The sequence below is a fragment of the Silurus aristotelis genome (genome assembly GCF_946808225.1).
Source record: "Silurus aristotelis genome assembly, chromosome: 13".
In the NCBI taxonomy this organism is placed as follows: domain Eukaryota; kingdom Metazoa; phylum Chordata; class Actinopteri; order Siluriformes; family Siluridae; genus Silurus; species Silurus aristotelis.
The window spans coordinates 19,028,466-19,049,166 of NC_139586.1; the positions used below are offsets into that span (position 1 = coordinate 19,028,466).

The 20,701-nt window shown below is 34.6% G+C and overlaps 2 protein-coding genes and 1 long non-coding RNA gene across 5 annotated transcripts in view; all 3 read right to left on the minus strand.

Annotated features, from left to right (window-relative positions):
* Positions 1-4,165: 4,165 nt before the first annotated feature.
* Positions 4,166-7,663, minus strand: LOC310736139. Its single transcript, XR_014536479.1, has 3 exons — positions 6,367-7,663; positions 4,833-6,034; positions 4,166-4,655 (listed from the first exon to the last, which is right to left on the minus strand). It is a non-coding gene; the product is annotated as an uncharacterized lncRNA (long non-coding RNA).
* A 4-nt stretch (positions 7,664-7,667) lies between these two features.
* mespba (mesoderm posterior ba) lies at positions 7,668-8,124 on the minus strand (the record flags this gene model as incomplete). The annotated part of the gene is made up of 2 exons (XM_083559568.1): positions 7,668-7,680; positions 7,727-8,124. 2 exons carry the CDS (start codon positions 8,122-8,124, stop codon positions 7,668-7,670), a joined length of 411 nt encoding a protein of 136 aa, XP_083415694.1.
* A 5,451-nt stretch (positions 8,125-13,575) lies between these two features.
* Positions 13,576-20,701, minus strand: part of sv2ba (synaptic vesicle glycoprotein 2Ba) — a 19,183-nt gene continuing 12,057 nt past the window's right edge. For 2 of the 3 annotated variants that reach the window (XM_083557906.1, XM_083557907.1), the window contains exons 6-13: positions 20,287-20,376; positions 19,600-19,713; positions 19,420-19,508; positions 19,131-19,295; positions 18,500-18,633; positions 18,195-18,398; positions 17,709-17,868; positions 13,576-15,875 (exon numbers count right to left, since the gene is read on the minus strand). In XM_083557906.1, the coding sequence (XP_083414032.1) occupies positions 15,692-15,875; positions 17,709-17,868; positions 18,195-18,398; positions 18,500-18,633; positions 19,131-19,295; positions 19,420-19,508; positions 19,600-19,713; positions 20,287-20,376 (1,140 nt within the window). In that variant the 3' untranslated portion in view covers positions 13,576-15,691. The remainder of the gene's footprint in view (positions 15,876-17,708; positions 17,869-18,194; positions 18,399-18,499; positions 18,634-19,130; positions 19,296-19,419; positions 19,509-19,599; positions 19,714-20,286; positions 20,377-20,701) is intronic. The other variant, XM_083557908.1, reaches the window with a different exon arrangement.

Consider the following 20,701-nt stretch of genomic DNA (forward strand, 5'->3'; position numbering starts at 1 on the left):
AGTAATCTAATTATATATGTGTATATATATATATATATATATATATATATATATATATATATATATATATATATATATATATATATATATATATATATATATATATGATGTAGACCTATTAACTTAACCATGATGCACAAAGTGGTGTATCACATGTATGTGTTTTGTGCATTTTGGTCTGCAAATTTGAAATCTTCTATTTAATAATGAAAAATAATATGAGCTTGCCGCTAGGGCTACTACTGATAGTAAAACTGTTCACTTGGGAACAGTTTGGGTAAATTATGAGATTAGCTCTTGTAAAATGTGTTATCTAACATATCATAACAGCAGAACCGTTAAACTCAGAGTGTAAACTCTGTGCAAGCTTGTGGTGGGATTAAAGTAGTGGAGCAGGTCGCCATGAGTCATTCCCACAAACTAAAGTGTTACATTCGACTCCTGGATAGTTTGAGAACACACATAGCACATGCCTTTGCATTTCCAATTCACCCCCTTCAACTCCTTAATTAGCCCCACCACCACACACACACACACACACACACACACACACACACACACACACACACACACACACACACACACACACACACCAGCACCAGAAAAAAATAATTAAAATCTTAATGTATTTCCTAAAAAAATCATGTAAGTACTAAAGCTGTATACAACTTTTTAGTATTTATAACTATTAACTGTTGATGTACCAGAGTGTAACATTTCGGAACGAAAAAAACAAAACATGCTCAATACACCAAATGGATTTGATTTTATAAAGTTGAGTAGAATTTTTTAAATCCCTTTATTAAAAAACACAAAAATAGATATTTTCAGTGAATTTTGCTTAACCTCATATAACCTCTCCTTCCCAAAGTCTTCGGTGTGAATTGGCACCTCAGAACCTTCGACAGGTGTGAACTAAAGAGGGTCAAGTTCCCACAACATTTCCATGCTCTCGGCTCAAATTAAATCACTCCCTGATCGTGACATGTAGAAGATCTAATACAATTGGTAAAAATATTTGTAGAAAATGCAATCTGGACTAAAAAAGCCCTCCCATGACAAGGTGTGAGATGTTAATTCGGAGATCCCTTTAAAAGTTATTTAACACACGTGATTATGAGTTAATTAACATGTCAGCACTATTTATTCATACTCTTTATACACTGGATTTGCCTCTGAAGATAAAAGAGTCCCATGTGTGTATTGGGATTAGGCTTTGCACATCAAATGCCAGCGGTGCTCGGTGCCAAAACAAACTAATTACTTCAAATCCCGTCATTCACACCAACATGTTCTATGCATTTGAAATGTGACCCTCTCACTTGAAGACAACGTTAGTGTGGGAGATGGTGGACGCCGGGTGTAGGGGACGGAATTGTGGCTAGACACGGCAGTGCGAAAAAGCTATTCACATTCAGTTAAGCCTCATTAGTTACAATAAGCTTCTCTGAGCTGGGACTGAATACACATTACATAACCCACTGTCAGTAATAAGGGCAGCAAAAATATGTGCGTTTTCTTGACACACCACCAAGGAGATATTTATTTGTAGCTTTAGTATGTAGCATATCTGTTAACTGGGCATGTACATATCGTTTTGCCCTAAAGCTTTAAATACACAGCTGTTTATCGATTTTAACAAATTTTTCTACAGCATAAAAATCCATTCCAAAAGGCACAAAATGTTTCCTTATTGGCATGACAAGAATGACAAGAAAAAGTAAATATTGTGTCCTACACTCTATACTGTGTCACCCATACAACAAGGAAAAGTACACTTAAATACCTTTATTTCTTAAAGAAGGCCTACAGGGGCTAGTAATTCAATTCGAATGCTAGTTTGCCATTTATTTATTTCACAGTCATAATAATAATAATAAACCCACATACTTTTTTAACTGGATGATCAAAAGGTGTATAAAAGGTTTTATATGATTGTCTTTGCTTAATAGCTAAGCTCATAATGTTAGTTTTGCTAGCTCGTAAACAGAATGATAGCTTTCAGACAAAAGAGCTAACTAGCGTTTCTTAGTACACTGAAGAAATTCTATATCTGCAGGTTAACATTTGTTGGGGAGTAACATTTCTGTGCAACAGACTAAATAGTTATACTATTTATTCAGTTGAATAAAAGCATAACATATGGCTAGAAAATATAGAACATACTAGAATGCTAACACTATTTTCTCAAATATCACTACTAATATGCAGTTTTCTGTACAAACCACATTTCTCAGATTCTCAAAACAAACAAACAAACAAAAAAAACGTTTTGCTTGCTGTACTCCATGTACATTTTGTTCTAATACATTGCCATTTCGTCTGTGATGAATATTTGCCCAATTCTTCTTGATAACAGATTTGATGGTATGTTGGATTATCATATATATCACTCACATGTGAACACAAATGCGTTTTATTTTCTCTCTTTTGAGAGTCAAGATAACATTTTATTCTATTTGTAATACAAATTCGGATTTGTGTTTTCACGCGTTACTTACGTGTCTAGAGACAATCTTTTTGGGTTTTTTTTAAGAAGTGTGATAAAAACTGATAAGAAAGCAAACACACACTAAACAAATCTATAGAGCTATTGGATGTGTTTGCCATGTAAATCATTCACCAACTGAGTGATGTGTTAAATCAAATAGAAAGTTTCTGCTCTACATTTTACACTTTAGCTTCTTCCTGTTTTTTTGAAGACCATTATGCTAACTATATTTGTTATGTTTATTGGCCTGTATAAGGAATTAGCTTCGGTTAGATTTAAAGTCTACCTAATGGATATTCTGTAGACACAGTAATATGCATGAAAGGCTTAAGCCTACAAAGAAAAGAGCATATACAAAGACAGTTGATAAACGAATAACAAATAAAGGAAACTTCTGGAATCCAATCATTAGTATCATGCCAAGCTGCAAACATGTTTGTATGATGAGGAAAAAACTTGACCTATGGGATGACATATTGGTACTGATTTCCACACCACGCTATTGCCACATACCCTCCACCAGTTTCCTCTAGCTGCCCTGCACCATATGATAAAATACTGACTCTTTTCTACTATGCTAAAAACAGACCAGCACCCCCTACCTCAAAGCAGTTATCTCACCACGCATCCCTTTGATCCTTAACCACTGTTTGATTTGGTCCCACCATCTCTTAGGGTACAAGAAAGACCTACTTCAACACATTTTCTATGTACTGGTTACTTGCTGATAGAACTAACTTTTACTCGATGTCCAAATAACTGTGTTTCTTCCAATGAAGTATAAAGATCTTTCAGCAGTAGACTTAAATTAGCAGTTCTCCTATAAAAAAAATGCTTTTCCAACTTTTTTCTCTCCCAGAAGAAATGTAGCCTGTCACCTAATGAACAAGTATCATTGTATATTTTTAAACTAAATTTCAAAGCACTTTACGTAGCTTGTGTTGTGTTGTAGCTCTATGTGGTTAGCACCAGGTTTCCGGAGAAACATTGTCTCATTTTTTCTCTATACTGTGTACCACTGTGTATAATAGAAATGACAATAAAAGCCTTTTGACTTGACTTGACCAATCACTTTTGTAAACCAATCTTAGAAATCAGCCGAATTTCATACATTTGAATGTAAATGTCATGATGCCAAACTGGAAGTGTTTTCATGATTTTCTTTTGCCAGCCATATGAGTTAAGCATAACCACATTTATGCAGGTGTAGGAAACATGCTTCTTTTTTTTTTTTTCTGAGGTTTTTTCCATAGCTAACTCCCCTAATCCATCTACTTAACTAATTATCAAGAATGTTATAGTTGGATCAGGTGTGTTTGGATCAGATAACACATCTAACTTTGCAGTATAACAGGGTTCCAGGATATTATACACTGCTGCAGCCTTTGAGACACAGGTCATAGAAAAGCATTTGCTAATACAAATAGTGATTCCAGATCTGGAACTCTGTTAAATCAGTAATTTTAAGCAGTGTGGTTTTTTGCACTTATAGCTAAAACAATGTTTAATTTTTTTTGTTTGATAATGCAGTAACAACAGGTTTATAACATTTAAAAATAAAACATTTTAAAAATAATGTTATACCTTGACATATCTGAGCAGACAATTGCACATCTTAAAATTAGTTTTTATTCTATTGTTAATTCTCCTTTATTCTTTTTATTTGTATTTGTATTTTTTATTTTTTGCTTTATTTTACTCACTTTAATTTTGATCGTTGTTTGTTTTTATTCTATTTTATTTCAATAATCACTTTGAAAAATTAATTGTTGTATGCCATGCTCTGAATGGTTGTGTATGAGAAAAAATACATTTTTTATTCAAATTTCAAGTCATACTAGATCACATAGAGACTAATTCTGTAGGATATTACTGTAAAACAAACTCCCCAATAGGTACTTTCTGACATGCCTCTGATTTCTTATGCTCATATGGTATAAAAAATTGTTTACCTTCCTTTGAAAACATGAAAAGTCTGTTACTTGTAATCTAATAACATCAACAAGGACAGTGGCTTCCAACCAACCAACCAAGTCAAGTCAAGAAGCTTTTTATTGTCATTTCAACTGACACAGTACACAGTGAAATGAAACAATGTTCCTCTAGAACCCTGGTGCTACATAGACAACATAAAGCTACATAACAGAAATCACAGAGCTAAGGACTAGCAAGTGTCCTCGCCACATAAAGTGCATCATGTGCAACCGGGTGCAAACAGTGCAAAGACAACACAAGACAGTGTAGGATAAATACACAAAACTCAAACAAAAAGTGCCGCTAGTAAACCTGCTGTATATTACACAGTGCGGTGTGTAAACGAGTATTGAGTACGGGAGTGAACATTGTAAATAAACAAAATGTAAACAAAATGGTTTGTGCAAAAAATGCAATAGCAGCAGTCCAAAAATATGTGCAAAAACAGCATGTAAAAAGTTTGTAGTATGGAACCAACCAACCAACTAACCAACCAACCAACCAACTAACCAACTAACCAACTAACCAAGAAACCAACCAAAAAAAGAACAAATAAACAAATAAACAACAAAACATTATAATCTAGTATACAAATGACACACATTCTGAACTACTTTAAGGCTAAAATCTGCTGTCTTAATGTCTTAGTGTCATAATTATTTTGTAGTTTGTGGTAGTTTTACGGTATTATAAGTAGTCCGGGACATGGTCAAAGTTTGCTAGTCAACAGTTTTTTGTTGGACAAAATAATAGTTATTTTAAATTAGCAAGGCCATCTCTGAATTAAAGGAGAACCAGTAGAAGAGTAGTAAGCTTGAAAAAGACTGCAAAAAGACAAAAATGTAAAAGAATGCTATGTGGCTTAATGGCATCTGCAGTTTAAAATAATCCTCGATTTTCCTACGGTACATTTTAATATGACTCATATGCAGTGTATTATACAGTGTATATATGTATTATAGATGACTAGTATCTTATGGAGGCTGACTACAGTCAACTAACAGTATTGTACCGCGATCATCTGATGTTAATGCCTTGTGTTCTGGCGCCATCTCCTGGTTATAACACTAAATTAAATCACAGGTCGAATTCGGGGAAAAAAAGATGAACCTCTGGATGCAGTAACGATAACAAAAAAATAACATTTTTACTTAGCAGTTTTGGTCACTTTAAGACGATATTTCTCGTATTACATTTAACATCAATAAAGAAAAGAGAGAGAGAGAGAGAGAGAGAGAGAGAGAGAGAGAGAGAAAGAGTGAGAGACTTCCACCAAGTGTTTGGTTTAAGGGGCTTCCATGGACCACAAATAAAGTTCCTGAAAATTAATTATTGTTGTGTTTCAGAATTTGTTAATGACTTGATGGTTCAATTCCATTATAATCTTTTTGTTACTAAATGCTATGAATATCCTATTTTACTACAACCCAAAGGTTGTAATCGATTCAGTTCTAGTGACTTAAAAGTCCTCAGAACAATATTGCACTTATTGTAATATTCATGACATCAGTTTGATCTAACATTTCTATTAGAAGATGTTAAATTGCAGACATATATTTAATATATTTACTATACAAAATACTGGGGGGAGTGGTGGCTCCAGTGGTTAAGGCTCTGGTTTGCCGATCGGAAGGTCTGGGGTTCAAGCCCCGGTATCGCCAAGCTGCCCTTGAGCAAGGCCCTTAACCCTCTATGCTCCGGGGGTCACTTACGAGGGAAATATCGAGGTCCGTGACGTCGGAGTGACGTGGGGCCGCCGTCCCGTGGGCTCACCACCTGCAGGATGGACCGTAAGGGACGGTGCTGTGAGGATTGGGCAGCAGTCGAAGGTGGGGGCCTGCTTAGACTGCTGCCCCCGCGACCCGAATTACGGATAAGCGGGAGAAAATGAATGAATAAACTATACAAAATATTTTATTTGGCACTGAAATTCAGTTAATGATTGATTGGAATTAACAGGCCCAATTTGTCTCGAGAAAACATCCCCTCACCGTTACAGTACCTCCACCAGCCTGGACTGTTCACACAAAACAGGTTATGTCTATGCTGTTGGTGCCAAATTCTTACTCCACTCTAAGTCTGTGTCAGCAGAAATGACTGCATTTTTCCAATCTGTTCTATTTTGGGTGAGTGTGTGCATTCTGAAATACTTTTCTGATCACCACAGTTGCACCGAGTGGTAGTCTGAGCTAGCTTGTACCAGTCACTCTAGAGTCTATTGTGTGTGGAATTCCCTGATTAAATATAGTTATTATAGGCTCTTCAGAACTGGATCTTATTGCTAATATGTAATGTACTATATTGAAAAATGCTTTTATTTATGATTAAATAAAACCTCCAGGACAAAACAAAATTTTCCCCTAATACTAAATGAATTTAAACCCTTGAATGTTAACAAACATCAGAAGTCAGAATTGTTTAGTTAAAATACAGGCTTTATTATAAATACATATTAAATATAATTTTGTATTTATTTTGTATTTACAAAAGACCGACAGATAACATACATATGTATAAATTAGTATAAAAATTAAATTAAAATCTAAAATCTAGAATCTAAAGCTTCATTTGTAGACATTAATTTTTTTAAAGGACAGCAAGTGGAACTTCACAATATGAAGTAGTCCATCAGTTTGGATGTGCCAGTGAGTTTGGTGGGAGGCAGTACTGCAGTGTTCAGCTCCAAAAGGCCGGGGGAACAAGCTGATAGCCGTAAACCTGAAACAGAGAGCAAAGGGAATATTAGCGACAGTATCAAACAAGTTTCTGTAAGGACAAAAACTTACCAAATCTACTTACAAATCTACTTATTTGTAAGAGTTACAGGTTCATTTATATTGATCAATATTGATCAACAACCAATGCTAGAAAGCTTAAAGCTAGGGCACTTGAGTCATGTTTTATTAAATAATAACTGATTTTCAGTGCATCCATACCTGGCAGGACTGTGTGAACTGAGCACACTGTTGCTGTTGCTGAAATGTGTTGGTCTCCATACTGTAGATCTGCTCCGTTATTGGCTCTGAGAGTTGTGTGTACTGGCTCATGTCCAATCCCTGATCCGAGAACTCCACACTGCTCCCAGTCTGATGCTGTTCTTTGTAATCACCATATCCTTGTCCCTCTCCCCAATCTGTGCTTGTTGATCTGCATTGAAAGTAGCCCAGAATCTCTGGTGAGGCTCTCCATTCATCTCCATTGCTTATCTGCTTCCTCTGAGACAGATATTCTTCACTGAGCCCAAGCTGAGCTGACAGGTACGAGATGTAGCGAATGGTGAGGCGCAAAGTCTCTATCTTGGTCAACGTCTGTCCGACTGGAGCCACCGATGGAGGCAGGTAGGTCCTGAGATGGTGCAGAGCTTTTGTTAGGTCCCTCATCCTGAGTTTCTCTTTCTCGCTGGCATTCTGACGTTGCTCGCTCGGGTTCTTCAGTCGAGCTCTTCTTGTCCTCCTGGAAAGGCCTGAGGTAGAACTGGGTGTTTTGGTCAGTCTGGAAGCAGCTTTGTGAAGCTTGGGTTGGTAAGACGGAGAGCAACTGTGGTCCATAGAAGGTGCTGGAGAAACAGTCTCAGGAGAGGAGACACTGTAGAGCTCAGAGTCAGAGCTTGGATTACTCCATCGGTTGTGAGGATGGTGGATGATGCTGGAGGTATCCATATTTGAGAGGTGGAAAGCGAATAAAAGCAGGAGACACAAACTGGAGGATTGCAGGCTGGAAGTTTGGAGAGCAAATGAAGCTGGAGTTTTTATACTGGAAGGTTAGAGAGTGAATGGAGGCAGGACCTGGAGGCTGGAGGTTTTTATGCTGGACGCTGAGGTGTGAGTTGACACCTCTGCAGCCTCCATGCAGTAGGACTCTGTGTGGGAAAGAGCTCAGGGAGGCTGCAGGAGTGGAGGTGTGAATTCTGACTCCTCTTCCAAAACAACAACCCTGCACAGTTCAACTCTAAGTCTAGAGTTCAGCTCATTTTAATATTTTAATATTAAACCAATGTTTGTTTATGTATGTTGGAGAATTGTGTGTGTGTGTGTGTGTGTGTGTGTGTGTGTGTGTGTGTGTGTGTGTGTGTGTGTGTGTGTGTTTTAGAATTGCAAATACATTCATTGAATAATATGGCAATAATCATGTTAAGATTGTATTTACTAAACTACACTGATAATCTTTAAGTATCTTTAATATCTTCAAAAGTTATGCAAAGCCTTTAAACAATAAAAATCTCCTTTATATAAAAAAAATCTCCTTTATATAAAAAAAAACCTCCTTTATATAAAAAAATTGAACATAATTCCTGTAGTTGTATTTTAAGTTGTAAGTGTATCCTCAACCTTAATGAGGTTTAATTATGTGTAATAACCTCCATTAGTGCCATTACACCTGAGGTGTGACATTTACACTGAATAGTGATCAGGGCGTCTCCAGATCTATGAGTCAAGTAGGCATTGACACTGAAGCTGTGAAAACACAGAGTGCTTGGCCAGTCACGCTCGGAATATCTCAGCCTTATTTCATGTATCAGTTCAGCCCAGTGAAGATGACCATGAAAGCATTTAATTACACACAATGTGACGTGCAGTGATTAATATTTATGAATATTACTATTATTGCTTATTATTGCGTATTATTGATTATAATTCTTTTCCTTATTCACTGGCTTGTGCATTTTGTAAGTAACAGCTTGGTTGGTAAAGTTTTAATCACATCATTGACTTCTGAAACTAAAATAATAAATACAGCTGATTTTATCCACTATATATTTTATATATTAGCTTTACATCATAAAGCATATTATAAGCACACAGAACATATATTATAACAGCTACAAACAATCATTCTTTTACTTAACATAAATATATATATTTTGTCATGTTTTTGGTAAAAGCACAGAATCTGGTCGAAAAAAACACAAAAAGTTACAGACGCTAACTGATGCTAACTCATACTAATGCTGTTTTCACTCTCATGTAATTTGTCATTTTCACTGCCAAATTATTTGCCCTATTCTCAAACTTTGCCTCTTTGCACATTACTGTATAACTACTACATGATCTCTGTATGGTCACCTAATGGTCACTGGACATTTAACATTTTTCTGCACAGTGCAAATCTATATTTGCACACCATTCATTTGAACTGAGCTGGTTTCTACCCACTACCTCATACCTGCAAATAATATACTATATATACATGTGTTTGTATACAATATATACAAACACACACACACACACACACACACACACACACACACACACACACACACACACACACACACACACACACACAAAATATGTAATAACAATTAATCACATTATTGTCCTATGTTAACTCATGATTAATTGCAACTTAATCACATTTTTGTCTGTTCTAAATGTACCTTGGCCATAGACAAATATAGATGCTTTTTGCAAAAGTACATTTATTATAAGTGAAACCAAACTCAGCATAGAGAATAAAAACAAAGTGTTCTTTAAAATATTTATAGTATTTTAAATTACATAAATCATCAGGACACCAACAGAACATTTGCTATGTTTCTGTTTTTTTTTTTCAGTAAAAAAGTACAAAAAAGTTTATTGCTAAAAATAATTTTTTAGTGTAGTTTATTTATTAAAATATTTTTATATCTGAGTTAAGAAAGGACGCCATGAGTAAATGTGTGTTGATTTGAAGGTTTTAATTTTGCCAATTAAAAATTTATTTATTTATATTTGTAATAAAAAAAAATGGTCAACCAAAAATGTGCGCTGCAGTTGCATGTTAATAAAATTAGTGCCGTTAAAATGGATTTGCTATATATATATATATATATATATATATATATATATATATATATATATATATATATATATATATATATATATATATATATATATATATATATATATATATATTGCTATTTACAGCATTTCAGTAAAATCTAATCTAACCCTTAAAAGAACAAAAAAACAAAAAAACAAAAAAAAAAAACAGCCAGACAGAATTATAATTATATTAGTTGTCATTTAAGTTTTATCGAATGAGCTGTTATTATTTGAACTGATAATGTGAGTGCATTACAACATATACATCACACAACATATACTGATTGACAGTTAGCGCAGTCAGTGCTGTTGTTGAAGATCAATGCCTTCTGAACAACCAGATCTTAGAATCTAAACGAGTCTAAAAAAAAAATTCTTGTACATTTTATGGAAACGGAAAAAATATTTGGTGTATGTGGCCATGCTTCAATTTTACCGTCTTACTTAAAGTCACTTTGGGTGCCAATTAGCCAACAAGCTTTAACATCTCAAAATTGTTTACTTGCTGTAGCTAGCTGTGGTCTAACTGTAGACTGTAGACATTGTTAGATTTTGTTAGCTTTTATTTATTTATTTATTTATTGTTAGATTTTGATTTTGAGTCTTATGTTTAACACAACAGAAAGTGTTGGATAAAATATGATCAGCAAAAAGGCAGACCTGGAGGAGTGCAAAGAGAAATTTTCACTTGCATTCATGTTTAAATCAATACAGCCAGCAAACACAGATTGACTGCTTCTATCTGTTAGTGTAATGCTCATGTTAGCACTAGTGATGTTTTTATTTTAATATGAGATCTTTCAGGCTTACAGGAAGTGATTCAGTCATTGTTCTTCTTGAGGCTATCTGCTTCAAAACCTGATGTAATTTCTAAAAGTAATCTTTTCACATAGCACTGACACTGACTCTGATTTCTGAGCTTTCCTCATATTTTACAAAAATAATCCAGATTGGGAGACTTCCATAAATCTTTCATACCACACACTGTGTCTGAGATAAGTCTATATTACTGAAGAAAGAAACATCCCTATATATTTAATGTTGGTTTTATCTTTGAGGGTAATGTCATATTTTCTTTTATGCTTAATTTTTAAGAAGATAGCCTACTTCACACGTCATTATTTGAATACTGACAAAAGAAGTCGCAAGCTATAAATAACTTAAGGGAACGGATCAGATTTTCACTGACCCAGCTAAACTCTGCGGTGAACTAACTCTGACCTATGCTGGAAAGGTCAAGCAGAAAGACTCACACACTTCTCACACGTTCAGCCTCGCTTTTCCCGAAGTGTTCAGCATTGGGAAATCTGGAGCCCTGTTCATCTGTGCAACTCATTCTTTTCAGGAATTATCCTCCGCTTTTCTCTCGCAATGGACGGTGAGAGAACGCTTCAGTGGCGTGTTGGGTTTGACACCTCCATGTTTTGGAGGGAAAAGTGAAGCTGGCATCTGTGTGTGCCTTTCCAGTTTTACCTTCCCTTCAGCAGCTCATGGCAGCAACCCTGAGTAAACACACCAGCTAAATGGCCATCCACATGCGAAACATGTGTATACGTGTTTGTATCACTTACCTGGTATGTAATACAAAAATCTATGGTAATTACCAGTATATAGCAGCTTAAAAAATGACTACTTATATTTGGGGGCTGCAAGACAACAATTACTCTGAATCTGAGTGAGGAATAACACGCAACAGGGTGTGCTGTTATTACAAATATTAAACTTCGTGGTGAGGACAATTATTTATCTGTTTATTATTATTGTAATTATGTTCTCTATAACAGCATACTTCATAGTGTTTTATACCTTACTTTTGTGCCCTAATATTAAAGAATGACATCATGCTTTTACTCCACTCAATGATGTGAAATATCTATGAAAGTCCTGCAATAAATCAATTACAAACAGCAGTTCCCTCACAATCATTCTTTTCCTGGAATGTAAAAATAGACTTATCGCAATGACATGTTCCTAGTAATGACTCTATCCTGAAGAAACTCCCATTTCACAAGATTTCACATTGCAGAATTACATCTGACACTAGAGACTCATTCCATAAATGCTAAATAAACATCTAACAGAAAACCCTACTATATAGAAACAAAAGAAAACCCTAAAACTAAAAACATTCTAAATTTATGAGACCCGCTGCCATGTCCTTATCGCATAAGCGATAACTAGGGATAGTGTCACATCTTCCATCCAGACACTTTAATACCCTCGGATAATGATTATAATTTTGATTATAATCACGTTTCTGACTAACAGATTTCTCTCTCCATTAAACCCTCAACAGAGCGTGTAATCCTCAGTAACCTTGTGAGACCTCACACTGACCGCTGCTCCTGTGGGAAGTTAGGAGTGTGTGTGCAGCATTTTACACCCGAGGTGTGAAGCAAAACAAGCTCTTCCCCTTACCCCAAGCATTTCATTCTCTCCAAGGAGGGACTTATAATTTCAGTGTGTTTTTTTGCTGAAGATTTTTTATTTGTTCTTCATTACAATTTGGGTCCAAACTAAGTTACGGTATTCATACTTTATATTTACATTGAAAGCATTTATCAGACCCTATTGAATTAGAAAAATAAAATAGACTAGATGTTTTAACTATACTTAACACCTAAATCACTGTTACTAGGATTTATTAGAGTTAAGAGAGGAGATGCAGCCAGAATTTATCCTTTGTTCCTTCAATTCTAAGATAGAAGACATATAATAAGAAGTGAAATCTATTGGTCAATAAGGGTTAAATCTATCTGTAGCTGAATATCTGTAACTATATGTGTGATGGTAAGACTGGATATCCAGATTTCATTTCACACCGTGGCTCAAATAAACAGCCACAGGCCGAAGTGTGATTTGTTCACGCGTATGTGCTGCTGTGTTTTTCCACCTGCCTCTTTTTCCACGCTTTCTTAGTCTCTCTCTCTCTCTCTCTCTCTCTCTCTCTCTCTCTCTCTCTCTCTCTCTCTCTCTCTCTCTCTCACACACACACACACACACACACACACACACACACACACACACACACACACACACACACACACACACACACAAACACACACACACACCATAAAACATTAAAACATTAAAACATTAACGCAGGAAAATGGAGTAGATCACCAGGCTTAAGTAAACATCTGGCTGTGAATTGGACTCTATATCACAATAAATTAAATCATTTGTGTAAATTATATTCCTACAGGAAAATGAGCTGAAAATCCTGAAGGAAACCTGCATAATATTGATGCAGAATTCCAGCAGGAATTATTTTCTTTATTGTAAGGACACACACAAAGACAGACAAAATAAGGGAAAACTTTTAAGCTGTTTTATTTTAGGTCTGAAAAATAATAGTACTCGTGTATTTCGATATTTTTTAAACATGTAAAATTACAGTTCAGCATTTCACTCCACTCACACCACACAAACCATAGTATCTGCATATGGAGTATAATGCATTAACATGTTTCTGTATTACAGTCAATTCATAATGGCTTTTCCATGACAAATCATTTGTGAAATCCTGGTGTAATACAACTTTAATATCCATCACATATTTATTATAAACCATTAAAGTCAGCAGTATGAACAGGTTAGTGTAAATACAATTTTTTTATTGATATTGTACAGGAAATGTAGTATATTGGTGTTAGATATTAGGAGATATTCATTGGTTATAAAATGGTTGTACTGTAATGTACATGTAAAATGCATGAATTATAAAGGCATAAAAAAACAAGGTATACTATGTATTGTGTAGTACTGTCTAAAATATTAGTATACTATAAAATAAATGATATGCCATACTACATTTTCTTTAAAATTCTATAGAAATTATGTTGTAGTTGAATGAAGAAAGCATTATTGTAGGATTATCATGTGCATTCGTATCAGCTGTTATGTGTGTGTTGTATACTAAAGCTATGATGTGTTCACTTTTTTACTCCATCTCTTGGCACAGCGAACAGTCCAGTCATTCACACTGGATGAAAATATTGATGCTGTTTTTGTTTTAAATGTGCAGTGGAAACCAAGCTTTGTGTATTCCTCATTACTACAGAGAAATTGCTGCTTTTATAACCTGACATTTCTAAAAAATCCTAATTCTAAAATATCCAAATAGAAGAAACACAATAATGATACACAATAAAATAGATATCTAGTGGTTCACAACAGATACTCGAAATATAAACTACAGCAACAATACAGGTACTTTAATAAACAGGTTTGAAACACACCCACAGAACAGAAACAAGTCATTACTGAATTGTAATATTGTAATCTGGGGGAAAGAACGAAATAAAAGAAATGAAGCTAAAAAAAAAAAAGAATATGGAAAAAGTAAAGGATTCATGTTTTCTATAAAAAAATAAGTTGTCTAGGAATCTTTTGAAACACAACACACTGCTCAGTCTTTAGTAAAAAAGAAAGGAATAAATAGAAAATGAGTGTCAAAGCGTTGGATACATTTCCAGAAAAATTGGTAAAGCTAAGCTAATTATTTTTTTTTTTTTTTACAAACTTATTATATTAAACAGAAAAGCCTTGTTATTCATAGCTTTCGTGCAAATTGTTAGTTTGTGCAGAAAAAAAAATATTATAATTATTATGATTATTATGATTATTTATTTATTTATTTATTTATTTATTTATTTATTTATTTATTTATTTATTTATTTTATTTTTTTGTAGTATTACTACTAGTAATAGTAGATGATGTAAAGTCACATCATTATACTGTACATAATTTAAGTTTTTTTTATTCAATCATCACCTTAATGTAAATTATGTTCTGATCAGTTGCCAAAAACAAGTCTGCTACTGTGCATAAACATATGTCTTTTGTTAAGTTTGTTTCTCAAAACTAATAAACCATTGCAATGGTAGCTGGAATATAATGATTCCGTTCTACCCAGCTCTGCACTTTGGCTGGATTCTTAAAAATCTATATAGATAAACTGTCTGTCAAATAATATTTAAAAAAGAGTCCAATTCAACCCAAAGGTGTTTAACAAGGTTGGTTTCAGTGCTCTGTGCAACACAGTCAAGTTCTTCCACTTTAAACTTGACAAACCATGTCTTCACTGAGCCGACTTCATGGACAGGGGAATCGTGATGCTGAATCAGATTTGGGGAACTGAATTCCAGTTAAGGGAAAAATGTAGTGCTACAGTATACAAAGACATTCTATATCACATGTTTCCAAACTGTGACAACAGTCTGAGAAAAAGCTACATAACCTTTGGCCATATAGTGTAATGTGAGCTAGGGTAAACATAATTATTAATACATACACAATCATGTTACTTTTCCACCAGTCTAACTGTAAGAAAGTCCAGATTCCAGCTGGATCAGAGCACTCCTATGAGGCCTTCTAAAGTTTAGCTTTTTATACAAACTTTATAATAGCTGTTTTTGTTGCTTATTGCAGAATGACTTCACGTGTCTCAGGAAGCTTGAACGTGAGGAGGCCTCCACACGCCAGGGCTGAGAAGGACAGTAAGATGGGGACAATCTTAGTAATTCCAACAAACTTGGAGAAGATGAAGGTGCTAATTATAGCCGCGAACTTGCACAGGCCATTTAGTACACCAAAGGCAGTCGCTCTGGAAAGATAAAATTGTAAAGGAAACACATAAAAAAAAAGAGAGATTTATATGAAATGATCTTTGTAGTAACTATACTGTACATAGAAACTGTTCGCTTTCAAGCTCAAGTTTATTTTATTGTGTTTTTCACAATGGATATTGTATTAAAGCAGGTTTACAGAATGTAATAATTCTAGAAAAAAAAAAAGTATTCAAGGGAAATATGTGTGTTTATCCCTGATGAGCAGCCTGGGGTGTCTGTGGAAAGGAAAAACCTAGACAGTATGAGAAAGAAACCCTGAGAGGAACCAGACTCAAAAGGGGAACCCATCCTCATTTGGGTGATATCAAGAGTGTGATTGTAATTCTTAAAAACAATACAAAAAACCAGAGAGACAAAAACTACCATGAGAACCAGAATGTGAGATTATGAGTAATGTCCTTTCACAGTCAGTTGACGTTATGGAACCAGGAGCTACTGAGCAACTCATAAAAAAGCTCAACATCTAAGATTCATAGAACATCATAGATCCAACACCAACTCCTCAATGCCAAATCCTTTAAATGTTCAAAGAAGTCCAATGTCAAAACTCTACATAGTTTTATTATGTTTTATGAAATATTGTTAAATGGAAGAAATGTAATATAACATTTATTGATGATTGTATATTGCAGAGATGCCCAAACTTGGGTTTGTGGGAAAAAGTTGGCCTGTGGAGACCTTTGATTTGTTTCACCATGTGGTATAAAAAAGAAACTAGAGTTAGTGCAGTGTCATTGTGGCTTTTGTATTTTGTGCATGCATGAAAACGCTAAAGATTCCATAGCATTAGCTTCAAGAATTTCTCTTAAAAATAGAAAATCCTGACAATCTGTATTACCCAAATGTGGTCTAACAATTGTAAACTTTCAAATAAATTTTGTCCATTTATTTAATTTGATTTAATCAATTTAATTTGTGCCAATATAATTTAATATTATCAATATAATAAAAAGTGTGTTGCATTAATTTGATTTATTCTATTTTATTTTTATAACATTGTACATAAACTTTCTTTCGGTTTCTCTCATTAGGGGTCGTTACACAGGACCATCCGCATGTTTGATTTGGCACATGTTTTTACGCTGGATGCTCTTCCTAACGCAACCTTTCCCATTTATCTGGGCTTGGGACCGGCACTAAGGCTTGTGCAACCCTAATGGCTGGGGCTGGTTCCCTGACCGGGGATCGAACCCGGGCCGCAGTGGCGAGAGCACCGCATCCTAACCACCAGACCACCAGGGAACCTTTTGTAACATTGTATATATTATTATAGATTTAATTTAACCAAGCATGTATTTTATTTTCAATTCTTAAAAAAAAGTAAACTATTCAAATGTTGATCACAAATGTTAATAATAATAATAATAAATTGTGTTTTTATAAAAAACAAGTAACCTTATGTTTCTTCCCCCCAACTGAAATTGTACAGAATCGTGACTTAAAAACCGATGTACGTACCTAACCGTGACTTTTGTGTACCATTATACCCCTACTGTATTGTAGTGTGTGATTGTATCATTTACATACTGTTCATTGCACTAACAATAAATGCTAAAGATTCTCCAAAAGGAGGTGCCCTTACTGAACCAGCAGCACCTGACAAGCTCTATCTGCTTGCACTCCAACACCATGTGCATATGACTGTATATGATTTTAACTTAATTTAATTAAAACACACACAACAATACAAACAGAAGCCAACAGTAATCAGACAGGATCTACAGACTAACACCAGAGTGTGGAGAAATATGATCAAGTTGACAATGTGTATTTATGCTTCATAAAATAGTGTGTGTAATCAGCTCTACCTTTTAGAGGATGGATAAAGCTCAACTGTTATAACTTCAATCCCATTCCAGGCAGCTGCAGATGCTGCGAAGAACAGACACTGGATACTGATAACAGCACCGGCATTGAAACAGAGGTAGAGGAAAAAAGTACAGCCAGAGGACACCAGCATGGAGCTACCTGTGACCACACACACACACACACACACACACACACACACACACACACACACACACACACACACACACACACACACACACACACACAATATATTATGCTAAATGGTGGTGTTCTTTTTTTCAACAAATTTGGATATTTTTATGTTAATTTATATGTAAAAATGCTCAGTTTTTTTACTAAAGTTAAACGTTAACAGAAAACAATAATAAATAAATGGATACAATATATAATAAAAAATAAATAGAAATTTCAACATTTTGATAATTGCTAATATTATTTATATTTAGTTACAACACAATAAAAAAGATGACAGTGATTATATTCACCTATTATTTTAATTCGTCCTATTTTATCCATCAGGAGGCCTGCAATGATGTTGCCTGGTAGCACAGACAAGCTGCCCAAAAAGCTGACTAAATAAATCAGGATGTCGTTTTCCTCCTGAAAGTTAAGATGGCAGCCGCCTTTGGGATGCAAAAATGTGACATTGATGAAGTTGCAGTCGACAAACTTGGAATCAGGCCATAAATCTGTGAAAAACACAGCAATAAAACTGATATAATTAGCAAGCAACTGTAATACATTTGGCTGGTGCAATTAGAAATGATTTTCCTGCTTTGAGCTGAAATACCCGTGTTGTAGAAAACAGTGTTTACAATGGTGCAGTTCTCAAACAAGGTGTCTGTTGACTTGATGTCCTCAAAGAAACAGTCTTCAAAAAGGGCATGTTTAAACCTCACATTTGTCATCTCTATGCCAACAAAGCTGTCCAGCACACAGAAACAAATAATCAGGGAATGATCATTAAAAATAATATGCTTAGTCAACTTAACAAACTGTTAAGTTAATTTACAGTTAACCCAAATAATAAATAAATGTAAAGATGCGTATAAATGTGTTTAATTTACAAAAAAAAGTCTGAGAATTTCTGTAAAGGGTTTATTTATTAATTTACTGGAAGGAGTCTCCAGTGTCAGTACTTAGTCATACATATTTATCCTCACAGAGATTTTGACTAGGGTTAGGTTTCAAATCTTCAGGACACAGTTTCTAAGCTGTGTTTTTTAGCCATATAAATTCCTAGTTAATTCTAATTACTTATTAGTTTCTAAATTATTATTTATTATTATAATTTATTATTATTATAATTATAAGCTTTATATTAATATTATAAATTTTATATGGTTGTCTGTTCTCTGTGTAGCTTGTTCTATGGAAAAATCGATAAAAAGAAATAATAATAATAATAAAAAGAAATGTACCTGTCATTGACATAATGGCCCTCATTGTGAATTTGGTTCTTCAAAGAAAAATTAAAGTGAAAGTGTTCAATCTTATTATTGGAAAACATCTGGACCTTTAGCTTGTACTCTTCATACTGCATGTGTTTTATCTGGTCAGGAAACCACACTGAAAGGCCGTAATAGCTACAGTGCAAATAGAAATACAAAAACAGAAAGAGAAGTCATTAGATTTGTTTAATCCTGCAATGATTCGTAGAACAGTGATGCATTATGTCCTTGCTATGTAGTGCAGGTGAAAAACTTTTACCCAAACCCCATCGTAAACCAGACAATGGCTATGAACAGTCCGTGGAGTCTCAGTTTAGGGGCAGCAAGTGACATCAAGTTCTTCATCACCTTTAAAAAGAAATAAAGTAACAAATCCCTTTAGCGGTTGTATAGTCAGGATGTATGTGAAGTCCTGATTTAAGCTTGATTCACATGATACCTGCTTGACCAGGGTCATTTGTCTGACCATGAATCTTTGGAAGGCCGTGCCAGTCTCGCTCTGGATCTCAATGAAATCGTCCTCCTGAGTTTGTGGACTCTTGAACTGGGAAACCTGACAAACAGAGAAACCAAGTTATCATTTATATTTAAATACAATCAACATGATGAAGTGCTGATTGTTAGCAAACCTGAGATTCGACTGGGAAAATAAATGCAGATATACACTGATCTATATGAGTTTGTGTGTGGGTAGTTTCACATTGAGTTGTCTGCCTCTAAAACTGAAAGTTTTATAGTTTTGGATTTCTAGTTCAACATATTGAAATCAATTTGAGCTTTAGATATTATTAATCTCAGATTTAGCCTATGTGTCACGTATTGCAAGAAACAGATGCAATCATAGACCTTTATTTATAGTGCAAGTGAAAAACACAAAAAAATCTCTAAATAACATGACAAGAAACTGAGGATCATAGCCTTAAACATGGAATTTCGAATGACAGCAACAACTAGAAACTCCAACCATGAAAAGGCAAACATAAGACGAAATGTGGTGCACAGTGACACTAAAGTGAGACTAATTAACCATAAATGTGGAACAGGTGCAAACAGTCATGTGAGATGAAACAAGGAGGTGCATTGTTCTGTGATATAAACCTGACGTTATGTTGTGGTCCACACACACCTGAAACACTCTCTCTGGTTCACCTTTTGCCCTCCAGTTGGTGTCATGGACACGGCGCAGAATCATCCAGGCCTCGTCATGCCTTGAATTCTGAAAACATGTGCGTGTACAGTTTACACAGAAGGTTCAGGGCATTCACTCAGTGGTGTTGCAGATATTTACATGGCTATAAAGGAAGGAATGATTAGATTTTGATTAGATTTTTTATATATATATATATATATATATATATATATATATATATATATATATATATATATATATATATATATATATATATATAAATATACAATATACAAAGCTTGGCTTCATTAAGTCTTATTTGTACGTGTATAAAAACAAAATTGCTCAAATTTGTTCTCCAAGGCTATAAAAGAAGGTCAGCAGTGTTGGATCAATAAAAGCATTTTTTCCC